This window comes from Electrophorus electricus, chromosome 8 (assembly GCF_041902795.1).
Source record: "Electrophorus electricus isolate QZ-2024a chromosome 8, ASM4190279v1, whole genome shotgun sequence".
NCBI lineage: Eukaryota > Metazoa > Chordata > Actinopteri > Gymnotiformes > Gymnotidae > Electrophorus > Electrophorus electricus.
The window spans coordinates 28175001-28194274 of record NC_137504.1 but is presented as its reverse complement, the minus strand read 5'-3'; the positions used below and the strand labels follow the sequence as shown (position 1 = coordinate 28194274).

Sequence of the window (19274 nt, the reverse complement as noted above, 5' to 3'; positions counted from 1 at the left end):
GGGGGGGGGGGGTTAAACCACTTGGGGCCAAGACCTAGCTTGGCAAAGTATTCCTAAAACAATCCTGCATGCTCAATCAGTCTGAGCTTTATGTAGGAGAGAGGAACAGAGATCCAACCCTGGAAGGCTGCAGTCCAAGAGCATGTAGTGCTTCACCTGCTGATGGGTGGATAGGGAAGGACTGCGCTGAATACGACCGTAAACCATACGGTGCTGTGCATAACCTGAAGTCTCAGACAAACTGGACCGCTGAAATGCTGTCTAGCATTGTCGCGTTCACTGCACAAACATCTTCTACGTCCAAGCAAATGGTGCACACACCAACTGTGGCAACATTGCAATATGAAGACTAGTGGTACCTCTGACCGTAAATCTGGTATGTTTGACAGCATGGACACATTGAGGTGCACAAGGAATAGAGATGAGTTTGGAAAAACAAACAAACAAACAAACAAAAAAACAGTATCTTTGTGCTTCAAGTTGGGTTTAAGGGAGGGATAAAAACAACAAAGCTTAACTTGCCTTTGGCTTGATAAACAATTTGGATGTAAACAAAACTACTGAATCTGTCCTTTGACAGAGAAGCAACAACCAGTAATAGAAACAATCTGACTGTTCTCATTTTGACTCTGGACAAACATTTCACATGAATAAAATTAAGCAAATAAAAGAAAAGATATTAAGAAATGGAAAAGGAAACACTGAGAGAGAGAAAGAGAGAAAGTGAATGATGAGCAACTGAATTGCACCTGGATTCAAAAAGCAAGGTAAAATGAGCCTCCTGATTTAGAATCAGACTTCCACGCATGCCTTCATTCATTCTTTAAAAGGAGCTTGTAGCGAGAGTGCCCTGACCCAGAAATAGCACTGCTGCACTAAAATTCTCTGCTAATGTGGCCGCGGGGGACTGTCTCTACCCCCTAGGAGACAAACTCGAAAACAAGCAAAGCAGAACAACTGAAGGAAATTGGACAAAAGTAGAAAAGCCTGAAACAGCAGTGGGAAGAGGAGGATGAATAGATTTACTGGAAGGAACTGACAAACTTGATCCTTTGAGAGAGAGTGTGGAATCTGTTGACATGGCAACATGAAGGTTTCAGAGGTAGGATGGGAGCCCATGTTAAGTGATCTGAGGAATAAGGGGGGGGGGGGGGGGGGGTCGAGTTTTGGACAGGCTGGTGGTCCTTCAAGTGTAATGTTAACAGATTCCATTAGCAGGTCAATCAGAAGCAGCTTAAGTCATGCTGAATTATTAACACAAACACACACACACACACACACACACACACACACACACACACTCACAAACACACACACACACACACACACACACACACACATACACTCCATCTGTGGAAGCAGTGGAGTGTTGGCTTACAATCAGTTGGCATGGGCAATCAGACAAAGTAGCCAATATGCTCACTAATGGCCTGTCAAATAGATCTGCTCATTCCTCTTTCAACAATCTCCCAGTTTCCTCTTCCATGGTTTCTTTCACCAGCTCCTCTCTGTAGCCATTCCCTTTTCGAACTACAGTTCCCAGAAGCACCACAGAATGGGAATCCCAGCTGCTGCAGAGACCAGTCAATGTGCTGCTCCTCCCATCATCTTAGTAATCATGTTGTGCACTGACATTCTCTTTCCAGCATTCCTTCTTTGCCACTCCATTCATCTTTCTTTGTCATCCTTTTTTGTTACATCTGTTTATTTCTCTCTCTCTCTGTCTCTCTCTCTCTCTCTCTCTCTCTCTCTCTCTCTCCATCTCTCTCTCTCTTTGGGTGTGTGTTTGTATGCGTATGTGTGTTGTGCGTTTTCTCATTTCAGAACGAGACTCAAGAGACTTTATGGCTGTTCTGGAGGTCACATGCAGAATGAGTGCTGTCCATTTATGTCAACCTTTTCAGGAAAAGTAAATGCATCGAACAATAAAGAAATATTTCCTCTCTCTGGAACCATTCCAGTGTCAAATTCAGCTACAGCAAACAAATATGAAATGTCTAGCTTCCCAGTTAACCTTGGGTGAGTGGATAGTTCTGTTGTACTATGCAATAATAATGTGATACATGTTGAATTTGTCCATGAGAATTGTTCTTATGGAATGTTCTGAGGATCAAGGCTGCATATCCACCTGCTGGTTCACTCAGGATGCTCTAATGAATGCCACTTCAAGTTTTTTTTTTTTTTTTTTAATCTCCACCAATCAATTCAGGAATTTGTTTTATTTTCCCAATGAAAACATACTTACCTGAGGGGGAGAACGTTTGGGTGGATGGAGTTACACATTTTAAGGAGTAGATATATGTATGACTTTTCATACAAAGCCCAATGCAAAAAATTAAAAAAACCTCAAACAACAACAACCAACCAAACAAACAAACAAACAAACAAAATAAAGGTGCCTGACAGCATCTCTCTTTCCTACAGTCACTGTCGGCTGCGAGTCATTGTCATATTCATATACATTTTCAATGCACGCCTTTCCTCTTCTCCGTACGTCTTTCTCTTCTTCCCTCCTCAGCTGCCTCCCATATCCGGCTCCGGCTTCTGGCTCACTTGCTCTCTCGTTCCTCGTGTGTGGGCCGGATCTTCATCTCGGTGAATTTGAGCGAGTACTGCCAGCCAGTCCAGGAGGACCACTCGATGCCGTCAGCGTAGGAGGTGTGCTGCCCGCGCAGGTACTGCCCGTTCAGGTTGGACGTGTGGCAGTTACGGTACCACCACGCACCGTGGTAGAAAGAGGCGCAGTTGTTCTCCGAGTGGTCGTTGTCGCGGTCCTTGGTGGTGAACTTCATGCCGTTGTGCTTCAGCAAGGAGTCACCTGTCGGTAGAGTGCATGCACACGCATGCATACGCACAAACGCACACACACACACAGGAAGAGTTAGAAGAATGAGATAAGAAGGAGAGAGAAGTTAATTGTATTATTTATGTCTTGTTTTCATGAGACTGATGGACGTTATGGACACTGATGAAACTCTTCTTGGCCAACCTGTCTGCCCTACCTTGTCACTTAAAGGGAGAGCAGTATCTTATCTCATTCCAGAGTGATTAATGGATGCTGACTTATCAATAATGTAAATGGGAAGGTAAAGATGAGAGGCCACCCCCACACTTCACCTCCACCCTTCAACTCATCTCTTATTATTTTAAAAAGATGGATGAATCATTTTGTTGAAGATTTATCAAAGATTCAGGGCTGACCTTTTTATCTTTTTATACAAGCTTTTGAAATCACCTTCCACTTTTTCTCTCTTTTGTTCTCTCTCTTTCCCTAATTCCCTCACACATAATGAGATGTGCAAAACTGCCCTGCAGGTAATGCAGGTTTGAGCTTAATGATGTCTAGCCTAAAGGAAGCTCCTGACTAACGAGATGCCCCAAACAAGCAGTGAACAGGAATAAGGTGGGAAGGAACTCAGCCACATCTGGCAGCCATCAAGGGAAAGCCTCGACACTGTCTAACGCATCAACGACTAATCACAGCATCTAATACTTAATAAAAACAGGCGATATGAAAAATAGCATAGTCAAAAACATGGTACATTTGAGGTATCTTGTTACAACACAGTCCTCATGTTTCACTGGGGAGCTTTGAGGTGATAACGCAATCTAAGCAACATGTGAAATCTTGCTTTGTAGCATGAACATCCAGCCTGAATTACACGTTTCAGCCCGCGAAAGTGAGAACCACTGCTATTTGAGGGATACAGCAGGCTTCTGATGGTACAAAAGTGTTCCTGCCTGCTCAACAAAAACACAACAGCGAAAGCTGGAGAAAAAAAGAAATGGAACACTGTGTCCCCTGGGAAGGAGGACAGGAGGATGTGTGTGAGAGAGAGAGAGAGAGAGAGAGAGAGAGAGAGAGAGAGAGAAGGGGCTGATTATCAAAGAGTAGGATCGGTGATCACAGCACTGATCTCTTCCGTCGCAAATGGCTCTAGGTCAGCGTGCCTTCTCCGAGAGGCCATACATTTGTCCCGGCTCCTGGCCCAAAGTAGGCGCTTCTCTCCGCCTTCTCTTTGTTAACCCCGCCTCCTGCTTTCTGCTCCGCTGCCTCATTGTCCCTTCCACTGTGCATGTTTGGGTCATTCTCTCCATTTTCCCAGGATTCTATGCACTCTTTGTTGTTTGAGGGAAACCTTTATCCAATAAAAGCTATTATCGCTGATAACTTATCAGCCACATGATATCACTTCAACCGATGCACACTAGCTTCTGCTTCTCCTTCTTTTTTCCAAGGCTAATCCTCATCCCCCTCTCTTTATCTGTTCCTATCCCTCACTCTTACCTCTTTTCTTCCTCCACTCCCAGAAGGCTTCTCTAAATTGGTTCTTTGTCATGACGACAAACAGTTGTTTATGCTCCAGGTCAATGGCAGTAATTAACTGGGAGTCACTTAATCTCTTGGACCGATGTGAGTGTGTTCTGTGGTTTTCGCGCATGTGAGAACCTTGGCATGGCAACGAACATGCGGTCAACAATTTGGGTGCAATCTCCCCGGTGACTCAGCACTTGTGATTCCTTCTCGTTGCTCAGTAAGCGCTCAGTGTAGTGCATAAGCAAGGTAAACCATGAAGAGACACCAGGCCCTGCACTAAACTGAACCGGCCCACAACAAACGTCGACTAAGCTGCATGTCCAGGTGCTCGGAGCATGCACACTCCTTTGTGACTGGGTGAGAAAAGAGCAAGTGGGAGTGGACCAAGTCCACTTGTTGGTGAGCAGAATGGGTGCATCTCTCAGGGTCTGGCTCACTTGATTTTGGCTGCTGTGGACACAAGTCTCTGCAGATGATGGACAGATTTGGAAATTAAAGGAAAGGTCTGTTACTGTGGACCCAGACTAAGATAGTGTTCTTCAAATCCGTATACACAAGACAGAAGTACAGAGGTAGGCAAGGCACGCCACAGTGCATCACAGTTTGAGAGGCGTTTGTATTGGTGTGAGTGTCTTTATACCTGCAGTGCCGGTGTAGTCACCGATGGTCAGTGGATAGCCATCATCCTCGGGATCAACTGAGAACAGCCCGACTCCAAACATGCCGTATTGGGCAAACGCTGTGCTGTTCTCGAAATCTTCTAGATCTATCCTCAATTCGTAGTTAGCCTGGATAGACAGAGCATGGATCTGCTTCAGACCTGGAAAAGGAGGGGGGGGCGGGACAGAGGAGAGTGAGAGAGTGATTCATAGTCATCAAAGGGCCCACTGAGACATAGAAAAAAGCAAAATGGAAACTGTTTTCAATTTGTCCCATTCCAGGAAAAACGGGCGAGTGGCACAGAACCGTCATAGCCTGAAGAGACGATATGCTGACGTTGCTCGGGGGGGTAACCCTGCTGTAGGATTTCCTCCCCCTTATGAAAGTGGCTTAGGAACAGAAATCACATGGTGCTCAGGACGTCAGCCACAAACAAGGACACGCGGATCCCCATTCTGTGCTCTATTGGGCAGCAGTCTGGATCCAGTGATTTGGCATAAGCCCTCTTTTCTGTGGACCAAACGGATTATACAAAGAGGAGCTGAATGTTCTGACTACAAATGACACTATCTTGAAATGGCTGAGTAAAACCGAATGTTCGTTTTATTCGCTTTACCTAAGATTACCTCTGTGAGCCTTTTCTGCTAATAGCTCATGTAGTTAGAGGAAGTACCAAAGAATGAATATTTGGTGGTGCAAAAGCTTTATATATATATATATATATATATATATATATATATATATATATATATATATATATATACACACATACACATACACACACGACACTGCAGCTATGCTGTTCACAGTCAGATGGTTTTCCACTGTCATTAATTCCACAGTGAAATACTGAAAGCATAGCGTTTCCGATCATCTCCCCGGAAATCGGCGCAGCTGGGAATGAGAGGATGGGCACAGATCTACAATATAGTGCTAACAAAGTAATTTCTCCATTCTCTACACCGTTTTCCATCAAACATGGAATTACACAGCTGAAGGGGGGGAGATTAAGTGTAAACATGTATTCATCTCATTGTAAGCAACACTTAAAAAAAAGCGAACAAAGACGATTTAATATTCACAGCACAAGCAGGCCTGAAAGATTCATAGCTGACTAGGGTGTATTAAATTTGCATGGAAGATTACGATGGCACTGCGGACGTAGCATTCTGTTCACGATTCGATGTACCTGCCATTTTGACTCCAAATAAGCGCAAAATCCAAACCACCTAACAGGAAATGATGTGTCATCCCGCAGAAGGTGCTTGATTTCGTTTTGGGGCGGCCGTCTTGATTTCAAGTGCGTGCGTGTATGTGTGTGTGTGTGTGTGAGTGTATGTGTGTGTGTGTATGTGTGTGTGGTCATACTCAGAGCACCCTCATTGTGAAAAGGGGACAGAAGTTGAGAGGTAATCCAAGGGCAAACGTTTCATGCTATTGTTTTGATGCGACAGTTACCTAAGCGAGGGAGAGGATTAGTTTGGCACCGGCACCCACACTAATAAGGAAATCCCATAAGCAGTGTAATTAAACATGCGAGAAGAGGACATTTGTGTGCACACATATCCACACAGACCTCCTCACTAAACAACTCCTACATCTCATGGCGACCGAGGGGTGCTCGGCGTGGCAGATTGTCATCATAGTGATGCTCATGACCGGGGTTGCTTCTCTACTTTGCCACTGACGGTTATACCACTCATTTGCAGCAGAGACGGCGGACTAAATAAGTTCGCAGCCACTTTCTCACTTGGCAGTGCTTCGCCTTCCACTGTCAGGCTTCTGCTAAAAGTAGCCAAGGCGAGGAGCGATCCTGCACTGCTGTGGGAACTCGGTGCCGCACTGTTTAGTGATGTCTCCACACGTTCATTGGTGAAGACTGATGCCTTTTCAGTGATGGATGCTTTATTATTTAAAGGTGAGAAAGCCTAACTGAAGCCTACTCCACCTATCAGGATTAGAGTTTCTGGGACAAACGTGCTTCTGTAATATCCCGTGGACCACTATGGTTCACAGCTCTTTCTTTTATTTCAAATAATTTTGCATCCCTTGTGTCTAAACAGGCATGCAGTTATGACACAGTGTGTAGAAACTACTATCCTATCAAATCCTATCAAAGTCTGTCCCCACCAGAAATTACAGGGGTAATTAACCCCCCCCCCCCAATTCCTATACAGAACTGCCCCTTGCAGTATATAATTGTAAACATAACTGTATAATTTTAAACAATATAACAATATGCATTGAAAGAATCCATGCTAATTATAGTTGCAAACATTTTTAAGCTTTGAAAAATTGCGCTGCATATGCATCATGGAGGTTTAGTCCACTGCCTACCATCACTGGAACCGCCATGGCCCTCAGTACACGTCTGCGGAGCAAGTGTGTCAGTGGTGGTTACTTCAGAAAACACATTTATATTTCTAACTTGACTGCATTTTGTTTGCTCCATTACCTCACAGGTGAATCTTGTGCAACAACATGGCTGCCACATCGGTACAGGACAGCCGTATCTCCTAGTGCATTTGTGTCTAGGGAGACTTCACAAAATTATCGTTATGAATTTTCTGAATTTGACATATTTTGAAGCTATTTGGTTTATTACAAATGCAATATAATATACCAATACTTTTAGCAGCACCCTGGTGTTGCCCTGAGGAATTGCTTTTTCTGTGTTGTTCCCCCAAACAATGAGATGAAATATCCACCCTTGTTTCCAGCCCCTCAACCATCTATTGTAACATGGTGTCTAAACTTTACTTCATTTGCCAGCACTGAAACCAAGCTGTGGATTGTCCGAGTCATCCTTGGACATCCTCAGTAGGTGCTGAGATAACAAAACTGTGGCTATGCTGAAAGACGTGACAATGAAATGAACTTCTTAGTTATTTACTTTAGGTACTGCTTTTAGGATGGAGTTTGCACATGCATGTGTACAACAGGTTCATGAAAGAGGAACAACACGTCGCACACACGAATGAAAGCACCCATAATGGCGCTATCTATTTTCATCTTCTAAGTAAATCTAGATACCATTTGTGCATAATAAAAATAGAGAAGGGAGAGAAGACCCAGAGCTCCCAGTCGGAATTTCCACAGCTTAAGTTCTGACTTAATTAAGGCCCTTGAGAATTCCCTCAGGATCGTTTGGAATAATTAAATGTAGAGAAATATATCTCTCTCTTTCTGTCTCTCTAATTCTGAGAAAGGACCGGCCAAATGAAACACTACGTGTGAGATTTAAAAGCTCAGGTGTGCCCCAATTTTAATTAAGCATTATTGTTGAGCATTACTGAGTCTTTAAAAGTGAGGACTAAGCAGCATTTTGCTTCAAATTATCATACTGATTGCCCACTTAGATGGTATGAAGGCAACATACTTGTTTGTGTGTGTGGAGGGGGAGGTGTATGTAGGCGTGCGAAGTGGTCCATTCAGAGAAAATTCTCCTTGATGATTTTTAAGTGAAACATAGAGACAAAAATGAAGGAAAACAACTTTTAAAAAGCTTTCATTATCTGAAGGCTTCCTGGCAGTAAAGCAGTAGTGATGACAGCTTCGAGATCTGCACGGCTGTGCCTTATTGCATTAGACACCAGACACCTAATGAATGTGCCCACACATATTAAGAACATTCATGGTTTCTGCAGTATTTGAGGCTACTCTGTGATTTTATTGTGGCTTGATTTACGACACTTTTATGGGACACAGACAAGCCTCTTACTCCTTACCGAGGCAACACAGGAAGGCCATTGGATTTAGTTGCTAGAATAGTGAATGTAAGCATGACGGCTGCCATAGTCAAAGTCAAATTAAATTTTTATTGTCATTCCTCCTCACCCTAGACATGATGACTGAGGAATGAGATACAGAATCTCTAGGAGACGACTGGTGCTTCTAGTGTCCCTATATTTCATCAGTGGAGTGGCTATTAGTCCTTCAGGCTGGTCTTCATAAATGCATGCATGAGTTGCATATGTTCAGCTGTGTCCTTTGGCTTCGGAGCAAATGAATTGTGTCTGGCACCACCATAGTTATTCTAAAATGGCTATGATACCTATCATCTAGAACATTATAATAGACATGACGTACTATCAAAAACAGATCACTTCCTATGTGAGGTATTTAAAGGAAAATGTTTGTATGCATAAAAAGAAAAAAAAAAGATTCATTACTGGTGATAAATTTAGAATAAACATTTAGGCACATTCAAGATTCACTTAAAAAGATAAAATAAGGAAAAGTGTGATAGCCTAGTTCTTGCTGTCATGTCCAGTCTAAAGGAACAGAGTAGCCTCTAACAGTCAGGTGTTCCTAAACCCCTGAGAAGATTAGTGTGGTATTATAGACTAGATCAGGAACCAAGTTCTGCATAATTGTAGGCCTCAGTATCATTTTCTGGTTATGTACGCACAATAATCTCAACAAGGCAAATAACCATGTTAGGGTGATAATTTAATGAAATTGTTTACATGTGGTTAAACTGATGCACTACCTTCAACAGGCACACACATACACAAGCACACACAGGAGGTGATACTCGCCAGGTTATTCTGTGGATGCAGCTGCTCTGTTGAAACAGCTGTTGCCACATCAGACGGACATGACACAAACTGGCTCATTGAACAAAACACTGAAAGAGGAAGTACACTGAAAGACAGGTGAGAGGTCTGTTGAATTTTATGATTTTAGAATTAGGTTATGCTGATTTCAAATTCAAATAAAGGTGTTTACCCAACAGGTGCAATAAACAGAGCACTGTACTCTGATTATTATAAACACACTAAAAATCAGTCAGCTTGCTACAATTAGTTTAAATTAAGATTGTATGCAACATTCATCTGTTTTTAGAAAGCACATGAATGATCCAATCCCTTTAAAGCATTCTTTGCTGTGTGTTTAGTTTTCATTTCGAGTTGGTTTGTAAAGTGATGCATCAGATTTCTCCCGGGTCACATCTGCTGTTATTTCATAAAGCCCTCCGCCAGCTGCAGCCATCGTAAACCTCTTGGCTCACCTCGGGCTTCCAACCCTGTTCCAGGTTGTGTAAAATTGCCTCGGCGAAACTCTCAGCTCCAGCTGTCCGCACAGACAGCCACCCAAGCGTGGCACTGGACGATGCTGCCATTGCCCACGCTTCCTCGGACAGGCAGAGGCATTAATCACCCACCGCCAGCCCAGCAGGGGAGGGGCAACAGAAGGCCATGAAGGGTAGGAGCAGAGGATGCTCACACGACCATATATGATTCACTGCAGAAATGGCTGAGGTCAAAGAGCAAATGCTCAAACAACCATCAGAAAAAGGGGCAGCTTGACTGAGAAAGGGATGAATTATATTGCCAAATGTTGTCATTATGAAAGGAATTACAATTACAAATGCCCTCACTTGTAAATGAACTGAACCTGTATGCTTAAACTGTGGGTTTCACTTGTTCCTCATATACTTTTCATTTTAGTTTTAATACATTTAAATGTTACAGAAATGTTTACAGTAGAAGAACAGCTAAAGAATAAACTGGGTGTTGTCAAACACAATATTCATTATTACTAAGTGATGTTGATATAAGTTTGATTTTACGTCCTGTCCATAGTGTGTGGGAGATTATATATGGAAATGGAAATCAAAGTTGTTATTTTTTATTCCAAAGAGTGAAGCCTGTCATGCAGAACTGGGTAGATCATGACAGGATGGACTCTGACATAATTTACTCTCTAGCAAGCTTCCCAGTCACTCCAACAAATTAGCCATTTTATGACATTTCTTCCCCCCTTGATGGTGGATGGTTATCACTGACATAAGAAAGAATACAGTACACACTGTACATCGGAGAGGTCATGGCTGGAGAGATCGTATGGATAGACCTGCACAGAGTGCAGAAAGTTAGTGAGATTTGAGAATTGGTGAGAGATGAAAATTACACTTGCTGACACACACTGTGCCCAAAGCTATAAGAGGGGAGTTAAAGTTTTAGGTTGCATTTATTAACCTGCATACACTACTAAACTATGTCGAGTCAAAAAAAATCACACATTTGATATATTCCAACTGGCCTGAAACCAGATTGGCTGACAAAAAATAGTCCCTGTGCCTCACCCACTTCTCAGTTTTCTGTGCCAAATGTTTTCGACTCCAGATTCTCTAAAACCTTTAGACTGGGCTCAGCTGGCTCAGACTCAGCCAAAAGAGGAGTCACTATAACTATAACTGGAGTATAATTCATGTAGACATAACCCAAGGTTTACCGGATTCTATCTGCTGTATCTCAGTTTAGCCAGCAGCCTGACCTAGGCAATGTGTGGGCTGGATGATGCTTCCTCCACTTCCTGAGTATGAAATAGATAGTGAAAACATGTGTGCCTTTGATCATCTGGGTTACCTCTATTTAGCATGCGAGGAACCTCACGGATACAATGATGTCAAATCTGAAGTATAGTAAAACAAAAGCCACACACCCACATGGATCTCATGGATCTACATGGATCTACATGGTCTCAGCAAGGAGGATGTTTGATAAGGTCTTCTAGATAAGGTCTTCTAGAGTGAAAGCTTCTGAATTCTTAACCCATGTTTATATATCAGTTCAACGCTTCATTTAGTAATTGCACAAACTTGGACATTGTGGAGACATCTGTGAAGACAACCGAAATGTGTGTTGATGTTGAGTCTCCTGAGTTGTAGGCCATTATATTACATGTGAAACTTGTCTCTGCCCCAAAGCCTTCCTCAACACCAAAATCTAAACTGCTGAGTTGTGTATTATTTCCTGCTGAAATATACCTTTTCTTTGTCTGGAGGCATATATAATCTCACTTTGTATTCATGGTCAAGGCCCTGTGCTACTAGAGACTGGTGGTGGAGTAAATTTTATGGGCCTCAAATGTCTCCTTAACTCAAAGTAGTTTTTGGCATAAACTCACACGTCATCCGTGAATACATTTGCAAACCTACACATAGTAGTTACATTCTATAAGTTTTCATTTTTTAAATGACAAGCGCAGTAATATAAAAATTTTACTCATACCTGTACACATGAAATGTCATATTATTGTGATATAATTTAAATCTAATCTGTTCTGGGTCTGATGTCCTGACTTTATTTGAAAGATTTTTGTTTTCTAGCATTATTTTGGGAATGATCAAAACTGGAAAAAAAAAATAGAACAAGTTTGAATATTGCAATTGCAAGGTCTGATACTGGAATCATGGGAGAAATCTGAGGAGTATGTAAACCCGCGAATGCACTCCTGCAAGAGACACACACCTGTATGCCCCCTGCACACCTCTAAATCATTAGCCCTGTTGGTTTTATAAACTTAGTCCCACCCCCTCACCTTCACCCTCTGCATAAAAATCTACGTAAATGCGCTACACGATTGAATAAATGTCCAGCAGTGATGGTAAAGGCAGACGTGCAGATCCTTGTGTGGCCGTGTGTAGCGCCACACGCCGAGCGCGCCTGGGACAGGCCTCACTCGCTGTGTGACATATTCCGGCAGTTAGCCGACTACAAACTGTGTTCCCCGCAAACCATAAGTCATTTTTTTTATTATTCTGTTAGTCCAAGCAGGCACACAAAATGGAGCCATTCACCACTGTCCATGCTGAGGGACGAAGGCACAACACAAATTTACATTTACGGCGTTTAGCAGACACACACAAATGGACACACACACTGAGGGTTATGCGCAGACACACACGCACACACACACACACACACACACACACACACACACACCCACACGCACACTAAGGCACATGTTGAGGGATGAAGGCACAACACAAATGGACATGCACACATGCTGAGATACTCGCACACACACAGACATGCACACACGCTGAGAGACTCACACACACAGACATGCACATGCTGAGGGATATACACAGTCACACACAGACATGCACACACACTGAGGGACACACATAGTCACACACAGACATGCACACACGCTGAGGGACACACACAGTCACACACAAACATGCACACACGCTGAGGGACACACACAGTCACACACAGACATGCACACACGCTGAGGGACACACACAGTCACACACAGACATGCACACACACTGAGGGACACACACAGTCACACACAGACATGCACACACACTGAGGGACACACACAGTCACACACAGACATGCACACACACTGAGAGACACACACAGTCACACACAGACATGCACACACGCTGAGGGACACACACAGTCACACAGACATGCACACACGCTGAGGGACACACACAGTCACACACAGACATGCACACACGCTGAGGGACACACACAGTCACACACAGACATGCACACACACTGAGAGACACACACAGTTACACACAGACATGCACACACGCTGAGGGACACACACAGTCACACACAGACATGCACACACACTGAGGGACACGCGCACACACACACACACACACACACACACACACACACACACACACACACACACTCATCGGGGGACTGTTCATTTATCCTGCATGTACATTAGGATGCCATTGATTGGCACCATCGCCAGTGTCAAGTAGGCAAAAAGCCAGAGCTGTGCCGCTCCATATCTGTTTATCGAGTCTCTGGCCGCGCCTAACGAGACTGACATCAGCATTAAAAATTCATTCATGTGCGCACAGTGGGGTCTCGTGCCTGAACCTGTCGTGCTAAAAGGTTGCAATATTAAAGTTTTATTTACTTAGATTCCAAAAGTGTATTGCAGCGAAGATTGCACTGAACGCTTTTTGGCTCCCTACGGTGGGCTCAAACATGGCTGCCGTTTTCAAACCGCTGCGAACAGAGGAAGCGGGTGGAGGAGGGCGAGGGGTGGAGCCCCGTGAAGGAATCATGGTACCGTGGAGTTTCTCTCACCTCCATCCTCCTCTTGCAGTGATACTTTTGTGAGTTTAAATATTTATAGTTCTCCATCTTACTGTGAGAGTCGTCAGGGGAGGCAGGAGTGGAAGCAGCGTAGGGGTGAGTCTGGAGGAGGAGAATGAGAGGAGAAAGACGTGGTGATGGAGAAGGGGGTGGAGGTGAGGCATGGGGGCAGGGAGCAGAGGGTGGGGGGCATCTTTGAACACATGGCTGTTTTCCCTGCTACTGGCAGGAGGAGGCACAGGGAGAGGATATCGCACTGACTTCAAAGAGAGGCAGATAGGGGGATACAGTTCAGTGTGTGTGTGTGTGTGCGGACAAATAAAAGAGCATGGAAGAGTTAAGAAGAATCACAGTACACATTCACACACACACACACACACACACACACACACACACACAGCTGGTCTTAAAGTTCATTCTCATTTATTCAGTTCCCCACTGAGATGAGTGGATGAAGCTCAGAGAGAAGACGATGAACTTCAGACATCTTTTGTCGACCTCTTTAGCTGAGTTATGATGAGTTCTCCTGATGAGAAATAGAGCTATCTCAGCCCCAGTTAATGTAAACCAATGCGTGCATTCAACTTTGCATTTAAACTTACATGTTCTAAAAGGGAACCGTTCTTATACATGTCCTTCAGACACAGTTAGGTCTTTTATATTCCTCTCAAAGTTTCATTATTACTCTATTCTTGGCTGAACTCAATTACACATTTTGAAACAAATTCCAAATACTTTTGCGAAGGATTCCCTAAATGACCCCAGGTGAACCTATCTGAAATTCCAGGAACTTTAAGAGGGGTAAAAAGTCTAACAGACAAATTTAAGGTAGTAAAGCTGGACCTCCGTGCTTCCTGAATATCATGAAAAGGGTACACCCACAAGACATTAGCTGTATCCGACATGCCGATATAATGAGCCCCATTTTAGTGGGCCCCATTTCAGCAAAAATGTCGGAAAACCCATTATGTTTTGCTATAGTTTCTCTCTATAACAGTATTGGGACTTTGACAGCTTAATTTTACCAATCAGAAGAATAAAGATTTAGATTTGAGTGTGTGTTACTATGGCCAACATTAAACAAAGCTCCTAATATACACTATGCACTTCAGGTAACCATGTGGCCATGGCAACCGAATGTTAGGGGTGGGGGATGGGGTCACAGAGATGATGCCACCTGGGTCATGTTTACAAGATCAAAGGTCAGTGGGGTTATTGGTGGAGAGAGAGAGTGAACATCAGAGAGAGAAAATGAAAAAGGGGACTCGCATTGTAATGGCGGCTATTACAGCAAGCGGCGGGGGGGTGCTGTTTTCATCAGCTGGTACAGTACATCATGACCAGGCTTTGAAGTGTAAGGTTTGGTAACGCTCTTGAGAGCATATAGATGCTATGCTCACATTTCTTAAATTAGCTGGGTATAATTATAGTCCCTTGCTGAATTTCCTGAAAATCATCAGCGCTGATCAAAAGCTTAGAAATGGCACACAGAAATGGCATGCAACAAATGCTCCTTCAAGGACCACTGCTCCGTGCCTTCTAACAGGGAAGGCCTGCGATGATGGATGTCTGCTGCACGCTGATTTTGTGACAAGGCCTTCACGTGAGAGACAGTCGTAGCACGAGGTCTCGGCTAATGGCCGACTGGATTGGAACCAGTTCAGCAGGTCTGCCTTTCACTCAGTTCCTACCAGTTACTCAGACACAGAGCCACTTTTACCTGCTATGTATGTTTCTACACTGAATATGTAAAAAGGTAGACGGACAGAGAGACTGACAGATAAATGGACACTTAATGAATGGATAGGTACGCATATACAATAAATCCTTTCTACTGACAAACTGCTGTGACATTAATGTGCTTTCTAGCACCCTTATAGCAATCATTCTAACTCTCGTGTCCATTTTCTCTGTCTCCCAGTGCCTCCCCAGCTGATAATACTTTCTCTGTGATCATAAACTGAGATGACACCCACAGACAGTGTGAATTGGTGCATTACATTAAGTGCACTCACTGCGTGTTTGTGTGTGTGTGTGTATGTGTGTGTGTGTGTGTGTGTGTGTGTGTGTGTGTGTGTGTGTGTGTGTGAGAGAGAGAGAGAGAGAGAGATCTCATGACTCAACACAGATAATGGATGTTCTTTGTTCTGGAGCTATAATTCATGAAGAAATAATTGGTCAGAGAGTGAGAGGATTTATGACCAGAAAGGAGGAGGAGAAAATAAAAGAGTGATCACAGAGGGATAGGATGAGTAGGGAAAGAGGAAGAGGGGGAGAGGAACAGAGAGAGAGAGAAAGAGGGATGGGTAAAGTGTGTGTGTGTGTGTGTGTGAGTGTGTGAGAGAGAGAGAGAGAGAGAGAGAGAGAGAGAGAGAGAGAGAGAGAGAAAGAGGGATGGGTAAAGCGTGTGTGTGTGTGCGTGTGTGTGTGTGCGTGTGTGTGTGTGTGTGTGTGTGTGTGTGTGCGTGTGTGTGTGTGTGTGTGTGTGCGTGTGTGTGTGTGTGTGTGTGTGTGTGTGTGTGTGTGTGTGTGAGAGAGAGAGAGAGAGAGAGAACTAGTGAAAGGTAAATGTCTGAATAATAATAATCATAATCATAACAATCAACAGCCTCTTGCTAAACCTGTGGAATCATTTTAACATCCTCAGTGTACATGTGTGTGAGTTTCTGTATATGCCTGAGTGTATTCATGGGTCAATGCTTTGTGAGCATTACAGTATCTACAGAGCGTTACAGTATCTATAGAGCACTACTGTATCTACAGTGTTACAGTATCTATAGAGCACTACAGTATCTACAGAGCGTTACAGTATCTATAGACCACTACTGTATCTACAGAGCGTTACAGTATCTATAGATACTCATGTGTGTGAGTTTCTGTATATGCCTGAGTGTATTCATGGGTCAATGCTTTGTGAGCATTACAGTATCTACAGAGCGTTACAGTATCTATAGAGCACTACTGTATCTACAGTGTTACAGTATCTATAGAGCACTACAGTATCTACAGAGCGTTACAGTATCTATAGACCACTACTGTATCTACAGAGCGTTACAGTATCTATAGATACTCATGTGTGTGAGTTTCTGTATATGCCTGAGTGTATTCATGGGTCAATGCTTTGTGAGCATTACAGTATCTACAGAGCGTTACAGTATCTATAGACCACTACTGTATCTACAGAGCGTTACAGTATCTATAAACCACTACTGTATCTACAGAGCGTTACAGTATCTATAGACCACTACTGTATCTACAGAGCGTTACAGTATCTATAGAGCACTACTGTATCTACAGAGCGTTACACTGTCTATAGAGCACTACTGTATCTACAGAGCGTTACAGCATCTATAGACCACTACTGTATCTACAGAGCATTACAGTATCTATAGAGCACTACTGTATCTACAGAGCGTTACAGTATCTATAGACCACTACTGTATCTACAGAGCGTTACACTAATGTATAGAGCACTACTGTATCTACAGAGCGTTACAGCATCTATAGACCACTACTGTATCTACAGAGCGTTACAGTATCTATAGACAACTACTGTATCTACAGTGTTACAGTATCTATAGAGCACTACTATATCTACAGAGCGTTACAGTATCTATAGACCACTACTGTATCTACAGAGTGTTACACTATCTATAGAGCACTACTGTATCTACAGAGCGTTACAGCATCTATAGACCACTACTGTATCTACAGAGCGTTACAGTATCTATAGACCACTACTGTATCTATAGAGTGTTACACTATCTATAGAGCACTACTGTATCTGCAGAGCGTTACAGCATCTATAGACCACTACTGTATCTACAGACCATTACAGTATCTATAGACCACTACTGTATCTACAGAGTGTTACACTGTCTGTAGACCACTACTGTATCTACAGAGCGTTACAGTATCTATAGACCACTACTGTATCTATAGACCACTACTGTATCTACAGAGTGTTACAGTATCTATAGACCACTACTGTATCTATAGACCACTACTGTATCTACAGAGTGTTACACTGTCTATAGACCACTACTGTATCTACAGAGTGTTACAGTATCTATAGAGCACTACTGTATCTACAGAGCGTTACAGTATCTATAGACCACTACTGTATCTACAGAGTGTTACAGTATCTATAGAGCACTACTGTATCTACAGAGTGTTACACTGTCTATAGAGCACTACTGTATCTACAGTGTTACAGTATCTATAGAGCACTACTGTATCTACAGAGCATTGCAGTATGCAAGCATGCCCTTAGCCTGCTCAATATTATGGTCCTTGGTCTTGTACTCTGCCCAATGCAAAGCTCTAAAAGGGCCGTTTGGTGCAACTGCAGACTCCATTCCCTTCTCTTGATAGAGCTAACCCATGACCACAAGCAAGCCGAAGTGTGTGTGCATGTGTGTGAAAGCAAGTGTGCATCAACATGGCCTCTACAGTCTGTTCTGACTCCCCCGGATTCTTAGTCATCTTGCAGACTACACGCACACATGCGCACGCACTCACACAGTGATGAAAAACTCCAGTATCTGCAACAGTTTCGTAGAGATTATCCCAGGTCACTATATGCCCCCAAGTGACAGTGCTGACTGGACAAATAGAGCCACAGTGATGCTCTCCTGTTCAGGAAATTGAAAGCATGTTCCAAATACAAGTCAGTCAATTTCTTCTAGCCAGTCAAATAACCCCTGCGAACCAGGGGGAATTTAGTTCTCCCTAATGCGGGTTGCACGCAGCCAATCAGCTTCAGTGGCTGGGTTGCCCGATCCTGTGTTTTGGACCCATCAGATGGTCTATGTTTTGGCTCTATCCTTCCTCTCAACAAAAGTGTTTACAAGCCCAAGATCTCTGCATGCCTGGTGCGGGTGTAGAGAACCGAGGATCAGGTAGAGAACTCAGAAGGCAGCTAGAATCCAGAGGAACACTTTGCCATTAAACCAAAAAGAGGGAGGAATTAGTTTAAAAAAAGACAGGAGTTAATAATTATGTTTCTGTACTCTTAGTCACGGCAATCAAGTTCACCGCAGTACTGTTGAATGCAGGAGATGGAGTGGGACACACACCCACTGAGGCACGCACCCCGTGCCGAACACCTGTGGAACTGGCAGTGGTTTGGCAGATTTTCCCTCAGTTAGTCGTTACCTGCACTTAAGGAGGAGTGGCATTGAGCACACTTGACTGGAGGTTAGGGCGGAGGACTCCACCCCTACACATGGAGATCTCTGCACCACAGAGCAAGCTGAGCTTGCAGAGAGAGCTTTTGCATGCTTAATAATTGATCACAAAAAAAGAAAAGAAAGAAAGCTCGCAGGTCTCTGCCAGATTCGTGTTGCCTCTCAGTGACAGAGATAGCAGCGTGTGTGTGTGTGTGTGTGTGTGTGTCTACAGAAGAGATCAACAAATTATTGATGAGG

General features: G+C 43.5%; 1 protein-coding gene across 2 annotated transcripts in view; it reads right to left on the bottom strand.

Moving 5' to 3' along the window:
• Positions 1-1715: 1715 nt before the first annotated feature.
• fibcd1b (fibrinogen C domain containing 1b) overlaps positions 1716-19274 on the bottom strand; it is an 80338-nt gene continuing 62779 nt past the window's right edge. For both annotated transcript variants that reach the window (XM_081720028.1, XM_081720027.1), the window contains 2 exons: positions 4959-5138; positions 1716-2818 (listed from right to left, as the gene is read on the bottom strand). In XM_081720028.1, the coding sequence (XP_081576154.1) occupies positions 2550-2818; positions 4959-5138 (449 nt within the window). In that variant the 3' untranslated portion in view covers positions 1716-2549. The remainder of the gene's footprint in view (positions 2819-4958; positions 5139-19274) is intronic.